This window comes from Lagenorhynchus albirostris, chromosome 2, assembly GCF_949774975.1.
Source record: "Lagenorhynchus albirostris chromosome 2, mLagAlb1.1, whole genome shotgun sequence".
NCBI classification, from domain to species: domain Eukaryota; kingdom Metazoa; phylum Chordata; class Mammalia; order Artiodactyla; family Delphinidae; genus Lagenorhynchus; species Lagenorhynchus albirostris.
In genome coordinates, this window is record NC_083096.1 from 48,498,229 (window position 1) to 48,512,211 (window position 13,983).

The 13,983-nt window shown below is 46.3% G+C and overlaps 1 protein-coding gene across 1 annotated transcript in view; it reads right to left on the reverse strand.

Moving 5' to 3' along the window:
• Positions 1–13,983, reverse strand: part of CACNA1E (calcium voltage-gated channel subunit alpha1 E) — a 358,420-nt gene that overhangs the window by 198,720 nt on the left and 145,717 nt on the right. Inside the window, exons 5-7 of the mRNA XM_060132060.1 lie at positions 7,247–7,350; positions 5,785–5,937; positions 4,234–4,415 (exon numbers count right to left, since the gene is read on the reverse strand). Coding sequence (XP_059988043.1) covers positions 4,234–4,415; positions 5,785–5,937; positions 7,247–7,350 — 439 coding nt within the window. The remainder of the gene's footprint in view (positions 1–4,233; positions 4,416–5,784; positions 5,938–7,246; positions 7,351–13,983) is intronic.

Below are 13,983 nucleotides of genomic sequence, written 5' to 3' on the forward strand. Positions count from 1 at the left end.
AGCCATACAAGGTCACAGGAGGCATTTAGGAAGGGTCTGTGCGGCAGAAAAGGGATGCAAACACCAGGGAAGCATTTAACTTACATAGAAAAAGGTTAAACTGAGTCCACATGTTTGAGAGAGCTTCTGCGTACAGTGTAAACCTGAAGGTTCTCCTAATGGTTTGGTTATAACTGGCGCCAATAAATCTTACGTATTTGTTGTAACCACTGAATAGAAGAGGCATTGGATGGGGAAATAGGGACTCCCTTTACTTCGTGGTCTTTGTGAAGAAATACAGTGGCTGGGTGAATTGGACCTTCCAGGAATAGTGGTAGAAAGGGAGATCAACAGTTATATCTGCGTCTTATTAGCAGTGGTAATAATAAAAGGCACAGTGGGTAATTTTTCTCTATGTAGAAACATACATATATACATACATCTATTTAGAGTACTCAGGTGACTAGTTGTTCATAGTTAATTCAGTGCTGTGTAACCAGTTCTAATATATATGTAAAGTTCTGTCATTAAAAAATCTTAAGTTAAAATTAAGAGAAGAAAAATAAATACTCAGGTATCGTTGACATGGGCTTTCAGAATCTGCACGTTTTCAACCAAGATCCCAGGCATCTCTAATCTCATACTTTCAATGGGCATAAGCGGGAGAGGGGTGTTAGGTGAATTAGTCTGTACTATTTATTTTTAAAAAAAATTTTTTTAATTTATTTATTTTTGGCTGTGCTGGGTCTTCGTTGCTGCGTGCAGGCTTGCTCTAGTTGCGGTGAGCGGGGGCTACTCTTCGTTGAGGTGCGCAGGTTTCTCATTGCAGTGGCTTCTCTTGTTGTGGAGCATGAGCTCTAGGTGTGCGGGCTTCAGTAGTTGCAGCACACTGGCTCAGTAGTTGTGGCAAACAGGCTCAGTAGTTGTGGCTCACGGGCTCTAGAGTGCAGGCTCAGTAGTTGTGGCACACGGGCTTAGTTGCTCTGCAGCATGTGGGATCTTCCTGGACCAGAGCTCAAACCAATGTCCCCTGCATTGGCAGGCGGATTCTTAACCACTGCGCCACCAGGGAAGCCCAGTCTGTACTATTTAAATTGTTATTTTCCCCCATCCTGGATCCTCCTTCCTGTCCAAGCTAAATGGTTGAATTTGGGTAAATTAAAAGTGTTTAAAACAAGACAACAGGTTATGCTAAGCCCCATGTCACCAATGCAAAACTTCATTTCAGTGTCAGCCTCTCCCACAAATGGGCTCTTAAACCAGTCAATCAGGAATCACCTGTTCAGCACTAGTGATCAGGTGAGTCATCTGCACCAGCATCTTCCTGATAAAACCCTGCCACGCCCCAAAGGAAAGTGACCTTGCCACAACTAATCCACTTTTTACTAACTTCCTGGTCCAGCGCCCTTCTGCATATAAAAGCCTTTCGTTTTTTGAACAGCTCCTCAGAGCTCCTTTCCAGCTGCTAGATGGGATGCTGCCCAATTCATGAATGGCTGAATAAAGTCAATAACATCTTTGAAATTCACTCAGTTGAATTTTGGTTTCTTTAACAAAAGCTTGTATGATGTGACTCCACCATATACTGCAAGCCCTACACCCACCAGACTGAAGAGTCCACAGCTCTGAACCTTCCTCTAGCAGCAGAGAACCCTAACTCCAGGATGTGCATCCAGCTCCTGCGAGAGAGCTCTGCCTGGGCCATGCTTTCCACCCCAGTCTCCTGCTCAAAGGAAGCCCAGACTTTGACGGCTCCTTCTCTTCCTAAGGAGCCAGACTTTGTCCTTGTTCCACTGGCCTTTTTCATCCACCTTCTCCTGAATCAAGGGGTCGTTACCCATCTAACTACGACCATCACCTCTGCCTGTGGACTCTTGGCTCCATGCCCTCCCCCTAGATCCAATGCTTTGGAAAGTGATGTCATTTCAAAGTGGGCATGAGTTCATTCTGCCCCATAAGCAGCCACTTTTTGGAAATCAGCCCAACAGCTCACTGAGTTCCCTCAAGTCTGGATCCAGCCACAGGGGTAGCAGGAGGCCTTCAGTAAACAAGTTCAATGACTGATGTCATTGTCAGAGGTACTGTGAGTCTGTGGCCCTGGGAGCCCATGCAATCCAAGGTTTCAGAGAATCTGCAGCTTGACCTCTTCTCCCTGCTTCCTCGGTAGAGCACACCTGTGTTCACTGTGTCTGGGTGACCTCCATACCTATGTTGGACAGATAACCTGAGGGAGACTGGAATTTGAAGAGAGCACCAGGAGAGCAGGGATCATGGCACTTTTTTTTCCCTCTGTTTCCCCAGTGCCTAGCACACTGCTTGACACATCACAGATGCTCACTAATATATGTCGAAAGAATGAATGAATGAACAAAGGAACTAATGTAAGTGATGAGTAATTCCTGTTTATCTCAGTACCTTCTGAGCCTTGGCTCCGGAGGACCAACAGATCTCGCCTTTATCTTCGAATGCAACACTTCTCCCTTCAGGCTTTCAATGCATTTATCACATCACTTAGGTGAGTCTACACATAGAACTGAAATACATCGCTCCCAAAGCCCCGCAAATGACACCAGCCGCTGTGGGGACAGTGCTGTCATTTCCAGAGGTGCCTGGTTAATCTGAGTGACAAGGCTTCAAGACAACCTTCACATCTCAAATGAGGAGCAACTGGACTCATCAACCTCGGCTCCCTGACCTCCTTCCTGCCACCCCACAACTGGTGAGAATCCCAGAGTGTCCTCAAGGGTTTTCTAGGTCACACATAACCCCCCTGGGCTTTCTGGGCATACGCTGGTCCTTGGGACTTCTTCACTGCCCTGTAGAGCTTTGGCATAATAGCCTGTGGCTGTTTTCTGCAAAGCTCTACCTGCCTGGGAGCTTGGGAATGGGTCCAGGTTAGTGATGGACATTTACTAGGTACCTACTTGTACGGGCTTTATGCAGACCCTGGCTCTTCCTCCATGACAATCTGGTTGAGTCTCTCCTGAGACAGCATTTCCTTTCCTTCCGGTATAGATTACGTCCAGAAGTCCTTCTAAGGGGGGCTTTTTGTAAGCCACCCCATGTTCCACCCATTATTTATACAGACGGAATCAGGTTAGAAGGAAAGGTAAAGGTAGACTGTGGGAGGGCAAGTAAAATGGGTGATTGCTCCAAACGGATCTGCCTTGGGGTGGGCTGGCTGTATGCATAGGAGGGTACGGACCTTTATGAGCACCTATTTACAAAGACAATTTGCCCAAATTGATTTGCCCCCCCTAGGCCTCCTATGTAGCAAAGCACACACCTCCCCACCCTCTCATTTTAGAACTTAGACTCTGCACCATGCCTTTCATAACTTGTTGAGATCAGACTCTGGGAGGTGGAAGACACTTCAGTGCTCACTCTAACATCCCGCACAGACAGTTAGATAGCCCTGTCTTGTACACCAACTCAGAACTTTCCCAACATGCCCGATCACATGAATCACCAGGGGCACGTGTAAAAAATGTAGCTCAGCTCACCAACTATTCAAAGACACATGAAATCAAAATCTCCAAGGGCCTGTGAATCAGAATTTTCAACAAGCATCCCTAGTGAGTCTTACAATTAAGCGTGTTACTTATGTGCATGTGATGCAATGGTTCTTGAGGGAAGCTACATATTAGAATCAGCTAGGAAGCTTTAAAAAGAAAATCAATGATAGGTCTCTACCCCTAGCTATTCCTACTTAACTCGTCTGGAGTAGAGCCCAGGCGATGTCAATTTTTAAAGCTCCCTCCCAGCTGCTTCTAGCGTGCGGCCAGGGGTGGGAACTACCGGAATACCTTCCCAGACCAGTGGTAAGCTCTTTGAAGACAGCAACCAACAAATCTATACCTCTTGGTGCCCCTCACTGAATCCCACCACCATGTCGAACCAGTAGCAGAACAAAACGGCTGAGCTGATCTGACTAGCAGTTCACCCATCAAATATGGCATGTAATTTCCTAACTATATTAAGAAGCTGTGTACTTAGCAAGAGGCCAAAAAACAGAGGCAAATAAACTGCTAAGTATAGATTATGTCCAGAAGTCCTTCTAAAGGGGGCTTTTTGTAAGCTACCCCATGTTCCACCCATTATTTATACAGACAGAATCAAGTTAGAAGGAAAGGAAAAGGTAGCCCGGAGGGCAACCATGGTTGAGTCTACACACACACACACACACACACGCACGCACACACGCACACACGCACACACACACACCTGCTCCGGCCTCTCGCCAGCTCTACTCACATTGTACAGCACGGTGGTCCACCCTTCCATGGTGATGCACTGGAAGACAGTCAGCACAGCAAAAAGGATGTTATCAAACTGGGTGATCCCATCATTGGGGCCGATCCAGTCCCGGCATTCATAACCAGCTGGGCAGCCCTGCACACCACATGGGTGAGGGGGGTCAAATCCTTCTAGAATACCTGCAGACACATTTGGAGGGTGGGGGATAAACCACACGATGCTTAGCATGAGCTGGAAATGATCCCAGGAGGCCACAAGCATGCAATTCTATTTCCCACAGAAAGGTTTGTCCTTCTTTGTCTCCAGCTCCTACCCTTCTCTGGCATCTCTGCACCTCACAGCTCACGTACCATGTGTTCAACCCAATGGTTCCCAACCTCCTGTGAAAATGAAGCCTCCTCCACATGCCCCCCCCACCCCCTCTTTCCTCAGGTCACATCTTCTACCTTCTCCTGAGTCCCACAGGAATTTACAGGACTGGGTCACCCAGAAAGGTGTGAGCTGAAGGCAGAATCTTACTGATTTTCTAACTTCAGACTCCAGGATAGACTCTTAGTTCTTTCTGGGTTCCTTGGGAACAATTATAAACTACAGTCCCTTCCGTGGATCTTAACTCCTTGTTTTTTTTTTTTTTTTTTTTGCGGTACGTGGGCCTCTCACTGCTGTGGCCTCTCCTGTCGCGGAGCACAGGCTCCGGACACGCAGGCTCAGCGGCCATGGCTCACGGGCCCAGCCGCTCCACGGCATGTGGGATCTTCCCGGACCTGGGCACGAACCCGTGTCCCCTGCATCGGCAGGCGGACTCTCAACCACTGCGCCACCAGGGAAGCCCTTAACTCCTTGTTTTTATGGCCTGAATTCCTCATCTTAAACAAGACAAAAATAAAAATCCAACGTGAAAGGTGGTGTCCTTTGAAGATTCTTTTCATAAAAACATGGTACCTAATTGGGCTCCTTCAACCTCTCCCCTGCCCCCTTTCCTCCTAAAGCACTCTACTGAACTTGAAAAGAACAAAGAAGATACAGGGAGACAAGAATGCCAGATCTGTGTACGCTGCTCATCTCCCAAGCACCCCTGCCAAGTCATGCTCAGAACTCCCTCAGTTCTTCCACACTATGTGTGGGTCACAGCAGAGAGGGGGAAGGTCATGAGCTCGAGCACAGATGGAAAATGTCCCCAAGATCTGGAGGGGCCCCAGATCTGACTCCGGACTCCTGGTCTCTCTGGCTGTGGGCCAAAGAGGCCACATACAAAGGGTAATTCTTCAGGCAGAAGGTTTTTGACATGCATTCTGATAGCCTCCTACCAAGGGATGGGGCAGCTGAGACCTCCTATTGAAATAAACTATAAACCTAAGAGGTTACTCGCTTTGCGGTATCAATGCACAATGGGGACCTTTAGGCTGGTTGTGCCTCGTAAAGCTGCTGGCTAGGAAGTTTCTGGTTCTAATTCTAGGGTTGGGACCAGCCTCCAAATGCCCTGAAATGACCCCGATGACCAGAGGAGAGAGGAAGGAAGCAGCAGACGTCAGCAAACAGTGCCCCTACCTGAATTGTTCATGAAGCAAGCGCGGTGCAACTTCCCACTGTAGAACTCCAAGCCGATGATCGCAAACATCAGGATGGCAAAGAAGAGCAGAAGGCCAATCTGCAGCAGAGGCACCATGGCCTTCATGATGGACTTCAACACAATCTGCAGGCCTGCAAGGAAAGCAAGAGAATGACAAACGGAGCCCTCGCTCAGCACCACCTGATACGGCAGGCTGACTTCTTCCTGGGAGAAGAGGGGCAGGTCTGAGGGAAAAGAACCATTGATCCTGAAATGATAAAGCAATTCACGAAGGGATAACCAGGATAAGTCAAGCCAAAGACGGCCATCACCCCCTCCCCTAGGGATCAATCCCTACCTCTTCCTCACCATTCCCTGATCATTTACATACCTACCACCCTTCCCTTATTCACTGCACCCATGCTGTCTTCTGGATTCCTCCTATAGATGAAACTTATTAGAATACGCTTCTTTCCTAAAGGGAATTAGGCCCAGCCCTGCTAGGCTATAAGTCTGTAAGAACAAGGACTCAATCTCAGACCCAGCTCTCCCACCCACTGTTGGGGAAGCAGAATTAGTACAACCACTGTTCATGAAACACCATATCCTTTGACCCAGAAATTGTCCTTCTAGGATTCTAGCCTAAGAAAATAATCAGAGATTTGAAGAATATTTAAGTAAAAAGATGTTTGTTGCAGCACTATTTCTAGTTAGAAAAAGAAAACTGGAAATAACCTAAATGAATAGCAACACAGAAATGACTACCCAAGTCAGGGACTGTATAAGACAGACTATAATACAGATTTAAAAATCATATTTCTGAAGAATTTTTTTTTTTTTTTTTTTGGCAGTATGCAGTCCTCTCACTGTTGTGGCCTCTCCCATTGCGGAGCCCAGGCTCCAGACACGCAGGCTCAGCGGCCATGGCTCACGGGCCCAGCTGCTCCGCGGCATGTGGGATCTTCCCGGACTGGGGCACGAACCCGTGTCCCCTGAATCAGCAGGCAGACTCTCAACCACTGCGCCACCAGGGAAGCCCTGAAGAATTTTTAACATCAGGAAAATCAAATGCTTATGATGGGAGCCAATACCAAAATTACAACATGATCCCAATCACATTAAAATGCACAGGAAAAAATGAATGAAAAAAGATGCTAAAATGTTAACAAAAGTTATATTTCTGAGTGATAGGATAATGGGTGCTCTTCATTTTCTATTATTTCCTTTACTTTCCCAATTTTTTACAAAGATCTTTCATTATCTTTTAAATATGAAAAAAGTCTGCTAAATTTTAAAATGGAAGGTGATGCCGGATTGCTGCAGGTCCTCTATTTATTACTGCAGGGGCTTCCTCTCAGGAGAAATTATTTCTTGTTTATCCCTAATTCTCTTCGACCCTGGATCTGGTTGAGGACACATCAGTAAAGCTATCAGCAGAGGAGAAAGAAGAAAGGTGCTCACTAGGTATCCCCGACACGAGCTTCAGGGGCCTTAGGACACGCACAGCCCGGAGCGTCCTCAGGTCCACATGTGTGTTGAAGTGGGTTCCCGCAGTGGCCAGGATGCTGCAGATGGAGACACAGAAGGTCAAGGTTACCACAGTCTGCCTTTCTCCCGCTGTTCCATGGGGGAAGCTGGGTTAAAGAAGGATCATCGGCCTGGAAAGCACACAGAGCTGATGCCAGCTGCGTGTGGGCGCACCTGAGCTTGGGTGAATCACCAGTGATTCCGAATGGAATTAAATTTAGCCGCATCTGGATTTCACTTCGAAAAGGAGGAAAACTGATCATCGCAATGGAATCCTAGCTCCAAATCATTAGTAAAACACAAGGTCGCCAGCATCTGTCTCATCCCTGCCCCGAAACCGTGTCCCCTACCCTCCTCTCTGCCCCTTGCCAATTTCCTTCCCCTCTTTCCAACCCTACCAAGGGCCTCACATATTTTATCTTAAAATTTTCTTTGATTCCCCTGTCTCCTATTGCCTTCAGGAAATTTCTCTGGATTAACTGCAGTAAAGGAGTAACTCACTCTTCTTTACCTTGACGCTTAGAATTTTTACCAAACAAAATCAATCACTCTGATGCTTATACTTAGGGAATAACGTCACTGGTCCCCATGCAGTATTTTTATATTCGCCCCCAAATTACTGTGTGACCTGGATTTGGTTTCTTTGTTTCCACTTTTCTACTTCCACAGCCATATCCAGGAACACACACACACACACACAACAAAAATCCATAACAATCCTATTAGATGGTGCACACCAAGTACCTTGTCTTGAGGAGACAATTTATTTCATATAATCCCATGACACTGCAGGTACTTTGGAGAGACAAAGACACTTAAGTATTTATGACAGGTACAGCAGAAGACTAACAGTCAGAAGAACTGGGTTTCAGTCCTGACTCATGTACTTGTGAACTGGGTGCCTTGAGGCCAGTCAACCTCTATGAGCCACGCTACCCTTATCTGCAAACTGGGGGAGTACCATGGCCTAGTTACAAAAACAAAACGACATGGAATTGAATGTTATGAGTGTTCTGTAAACTATAACGTGCAAAACAGACATTATATCTAACACAAATGTTAATAATATTGCCTTTACAACTCTGTCTAATTTTAGTCTTCTTTCTGTAGGGTATTGCTTTTTCTTCCTTACAACTTCCGGGACAATTTCAGCTATGTGGAACTATTGGGGAATGACTCATTCAGAAAACTGAGTTTTCTATATGGTCAAAGGGTGGCAAGAATGATTTATTTCATTTAATTATTTTAAGGGGCTTTGGAGGACTGGGGAGAGGCTGGTTCAGCTGAGGGTAAAAAGGGCCTGGACACATCTCGTGGCTGGCCACGCGAGGCCCCTGCACCATAGTTTTGCTTCTCTCTTTGACGTTAGCTTTACTTTTCTTCTCTTTCCCATGTCATCAACCCTGTTTCTCTGACATTTGACATTCAAGATACCTTGAAGTCTCCTTAATACGTGAACGAAACGTTTATGCTCTATTTATCTCTAGAAAGTAGATACAGGATCAACAGAGACAAATTACGCAGACCCAGATTATAATCACGAGCAGTAACTTTGATACAAGCAGTGCTGGCCAACAGCCAAGTGGGCTGCTTTATGTGGTAGTGACTTCCCGACATTCAAAGTATTCAAGGACAGACAGAAGGACTCTCTTTTACGAAGGTAAGAGGGTTCCAACATGGAGTTGAAGGTTATTTAAATGACCAATAGAGATTTCTTTCAACTTTAAGATTCTATAATTCTATATGGATCCAATCTCAAAATCAGAACCAGAAAGAAAGTTTAGTCTCATAACGCATCTCAGGAGCTAGGTTTTCTCTGTCTCTCCCAACCCAAACTTCCATCCTCTCATCTTAAAAGGAGGGAATTCAGGAGACACTGCTTTTGACTCTATCTTCCAAGGCCAAAGAGTAACATTAGGGAGGGGAGTGATGTAATTTCTAGTAAGTAGGAAAAAACTGAAGAGAAGAGAGAACAAGGAGAAACATGGAAAATAGGAGTGAAAAACAGGACAGAAATAGAAAAAAAACGAAAAAAGAGAGAGAGAAAGAGAAGCTTCAAGGATAGGTATAGTGATAGAGAAGCAGAACCCCAGGAAAATGGTGTCATTGCTCCCCTGATTCCGCTAACAAGGGAAGGAGACTGTACTCAGTCTTCGGAGGGGCACGCATGGAGGCTGCTTTCCCTCTGGTTCGCTGTCTTACAAACACAGTGGATAGAATCTGCCCCGTTCAGAAACCAGAGTTCTGTTTCCTAGGATACCCAGATACACGTGAGATGCTCTTTCATATCATAAGAAGGGCCATTGAAAATGAAAATCTCCTCCCCAGACCAGAGATGAACAAGGTACATTTCGGAACACGGAGGTAGGAGGCCAAGGACGACATTAAAGGGCAAGAAGGTGCAGGTGTAGAGAGAAAAAAAAAGCAGCAGAGGGAAAGGAGAATGAGAGGATGGGCAGTGAGCAAAGGAAATGTGGAGATGAAAGCAATAAGGGAAATAAGAAGTGAAAGCTGGTGGAGAAGCAAATGTCAGAGAAACAGGGATGATGACACGGGAAAGAGAAGAAAAGTAAAGTTAACGTCAGAGAAGCAAAAATATGGTGCAGGGGCCTCGTGTGGCCAGCCATGAGATGTGTCCAGGCCGTTTGTACCCTCAGCTGAACCAACCTCTCCCCAGTCCTCCAAAGCCCCATCACACTTCAGGCAGGGCTGTGCGCCTGTGGCCCTGTGCTCCCCTGGCCCTCAGAATTTTCTTCTCTTTCATCCAGTGCAGGAGGGCTGTCAACTGAATCTCTGGCTGCTGCACATTGGCCGCTGGCTACCTGCTAGTATTCAAATCGTCTTTGAGGGCAGGAATCACAATGTGTCTCCCCCTGTCAGAAACAGGAGCAATGGGATCCTTAGAGGAAAAGATCGTTAAGGAAAAGGGCCCTATCCTGAGCTCCCATAAAATTCTGTGCCCACCGCCATCGCTGCCCTTAGCACATCCCAAAGGAAGTCTCTGTGTTCTCATCTGTCTACCCGCTGAGATCCAGAGCATCTCACCTGGAGACACCGTCTTCCTCATCTCGACAGGCCCCACACCTAGCCCAGGGTCTGGCAAGTAAAAGGTGCTCAATAAATGCTCGAAACTGCACTGATGAAAGTAATAAACGTGTTGAGGCAGAGACCAAATGGACAGACATACTGCAGAAACCCTAGAGGTTATCAATGAAAAGATTCAGATAGCACAGCTGATTTGCTACCCAAACACGCGCCTGTGTGAGCATACAGGAGTGCACAGGAAATCTGGCCTCGAGCATTGTAGGGTCTAATGAGGATCTTCTGATGTACTGCTAAGACTCCTGCTCTCAAACAGATCCCACAGGACAGGATCTGCCCAGCCCTCAGTGGGAGAGTTAGAGAGGGAGGGAGGGAGGAAGGAGGAAGACTCAAAATTCAAAGACTTGCCTCCTAGCAAAACCCAAGTACTGAAGAGTACCCAGCTCAGCACAGCTCCAAGCCTTGTCCGGAGCAGGCCTGTGCGAGAGGCTCTGGGAAAGTGAACCAGAGGAAAAGACCCTGGCCCTCAGTCTAGTGGAAGGAGACAGACACGGAAATGAAATGATTATAATTCACCGTGAAGAGTGTCAGAACAGAGGTGTTTACAAAGTGCTGTGAGAATGGGAAATACTGCAGTGGACAAATACAGGGCTTACTATCTGCTAGCATTTTCCAATATGTTATCTCATTAAGTCCTCCAAAATATCCTGATATTACTATCGACTCCACTTCATAGGGGAGGCAACTGAAGCTCAGAACAAAATTAAATTTCTAATAAATGGCAAGAACAGGCATTAAAGTTAGTTTTCCTGTGAGATCAAAACCCATCGTTTCCCTCTCTGCCATGACGCTGGGCAGCGTCTTCTCGGTCCCAGGCAGCTCCACTGTTCCTTAGTCCAGTGAGTTGCTAAAAATACCAAGGTTGCAGAGTGTGGTCGCCAAACGAGCCAGGGAACTTGGCTTCCTTCATTCCAAGGCCACAGACTGCTAACTCCTACAGACTTGACAGCAATCGCTCTCAGAACCAGCAGGGTATGAGGCTCCTCGCACCCCAGGTGGTGACCGCCACAGTATCTACACAAACACACAGGAAGGGACACGTGCACCACAAGGTCAGAGCGAGGCCACTGCGGAGGAGTTCAGTTCTGAGCTAATAAAAGCTAAGCTCGCCGCCGTCCCAAGAGGCATACGCATGTGCTCTTCAGGAGTGAAGGCTGTGTTCTCCATTCCTTTTGTCACCATGAGCACAGAGCCTGGTGGAGAGCTCTGGACACAGAGGGGGGTCTTAATTACTACTTTATCCCCCCAAGCAGAAGACAATCGGACAGCAAACAAACTTCTGACCAGCACCAGCACAGAGACTGTGTTCTGTAGGCTGTGAATGTTCAAAAAGTGTTTCCTGCTGGATGTCAGGGCTCAGCCCTGCCTCTATCGTTTTTGCCTGTAGGTGTCAGCAGGTAAGAAGAGAATGGAGGCCGATATGATTCTGAGGGTGTGGCCTGACCATCACACAGTGGCACAGCACAGCAGACAATGGGAGTGATGCTCTGGGCAATTATAACCAAAGGTCTCTTCCCAAGTCGTCACTCAAAGAATTCTTCAACACTGTATTCCTTTTGACCTTGGGGTTCTGCCATAACCTCCTTGTCAATCCAGATCTAACAGTCTCTTTGCACACATGTATTTCACTATACACTCCCATGGCTGAAGGTGCCCGGAAGCATTGTACAAATATGACATTAAAAATGATTCGTTGCTTATCTGAAATTCAAACCTAACTAGGCATCTCGTATTCTAATTAGCTAAATCTGGCAACTCTACTTCAGTGGTGACCAGAAATGACCAAGTAAAGAGCCTCCCTCTCGGTGGTTGCCCCAGCCCTAAATGAACATCCAAGTTGTCTTCTGCGAAGAGACACAAGCCCAGGGCTGTTAGCATCAGGCCTAGAATTCCCTCCTGAGCTCCAGAAATCACCTGTTTTGTCTCTGACCATATAAATCCCCAGGGAGAACCTCATTAGCATTTGAAAGCCAAGTTGTCCATATCTGTGCAAAAAGACTGATTAACAGTAGCAAAAGGTGTTAGGTATTTATCCAGCCCATGTTATGAGGAGACCCAGAGGAGGCAGGAAGGCACCTAATTCAAGTTGGATTCCAACCCAGAGTTGAGTCAGGATATCATTTCCTTGGGTAGTCAACAGAAATGAGTTGCTGTGTTCACTTAAAACTGTTCCCTGGGAGGTTGACTCCTTCATCTCTTTTACTATTTTATCTCCAATGAGGCACCAAAGTCCATCATCTCTTTCCTCTACTGCATCTCTTAGATTTACCTGTTACTCTCCGGCCTCGCTCTTGCCTGGACTGCCCTTCTTATGCCATCTCTCTCCTGCCTCAATAATATGATCCAGACTTCAGGGCCTGTCCTTGAAAACAGGTCCACAATCAAGAGAGACTTGAACTAGGATTCTGAGAAAGTAGTTGAGCCCATGCTGTCCAGTCATACTGGCTGGTTTTAATACCAGTTCCATCACTCACACAAGCTGTCTGGCCTTATGCAATTGTCTCTCTGAGCTATAGTTTTCTTATCTGTAAAATGGGGACAGTGCTTCTCTAAGAGGGTTAATGGTGTTTAAAAGAGGTTGCTTGTAAAATTCTTCACACAGCGCTGATTTACCACGGTAGGGTTCCTGGTTGAAAACGACAGAAACTAATTTTAGCCTTCTTAAGCAAACAAACCAAAAAAAAAAAGTATATTGAGAAGATATCAGGATCTCACAGAACTGCGGGTATATCGGAAGACCAGGCTGGGAAAACAGAAAAGCAGGAATCTTCGTGTAGTTGGCTGAATAATGCTCCCTGAAGATACCCAGGTCCTAATCCCTGGAACCTGTGAATGTTACCTAATATGGAAAAAAGAGGTTTTGCAGATGTGATTAAGGATTTTGAGATGGGGAAATTATTCTGGATTATCTAAGTAGGCCCTGAAAGCAATCACAAATGCCCTTATGGGAGGGAGGCACAGGAAGACTTGACTAGAAAGAAGGCAATATGGTGAGTGAAGTAAGATGCTATGCTGCTGGCTTTGATAGATGGAAGAAGGGCCCACCAGTCAAAGAGCACCGGACATACAGCTCTAGAAGCTCAGAAAGACAAAGGAATGAATTCTCTCCTAAAGCCTCTGGTGGGAGCACAGCCCTACTGACACCTTGATTTTGGCCCAGGAAAATGGATTTTGGATTTCTGACCTCCGGAACTGTAAGAAAATTAATTTTCTTTAAGCCACCAAGTTTGCAGTAATTTGTTACAGCAGCAACAGGAAACTAATACACTTGGCAAAGGTCAGAGAATCCAGGACATCTGATTCTTAGGCCACTGTGGATATTCTTAGGAATATATCTGCCAATGAAAACTCACGTCAGAATGTCACTAGCTTAAAAGTCATGTGGAAAAAAGCCATGTGGTTGAGCTTAAGTCACATGTCCCCTTATACCACATCTGGCTGCACTGGGACAGTCCTCCACCACTTCCAAGGAGAGCAAGACCCCTAGCAAGAGCACAAACAATAAAAGATGCTCCCAAAAGGGAGATCAGGGACCATGGAGGAAGCTGGATGTAGGATAACTAAAAAAA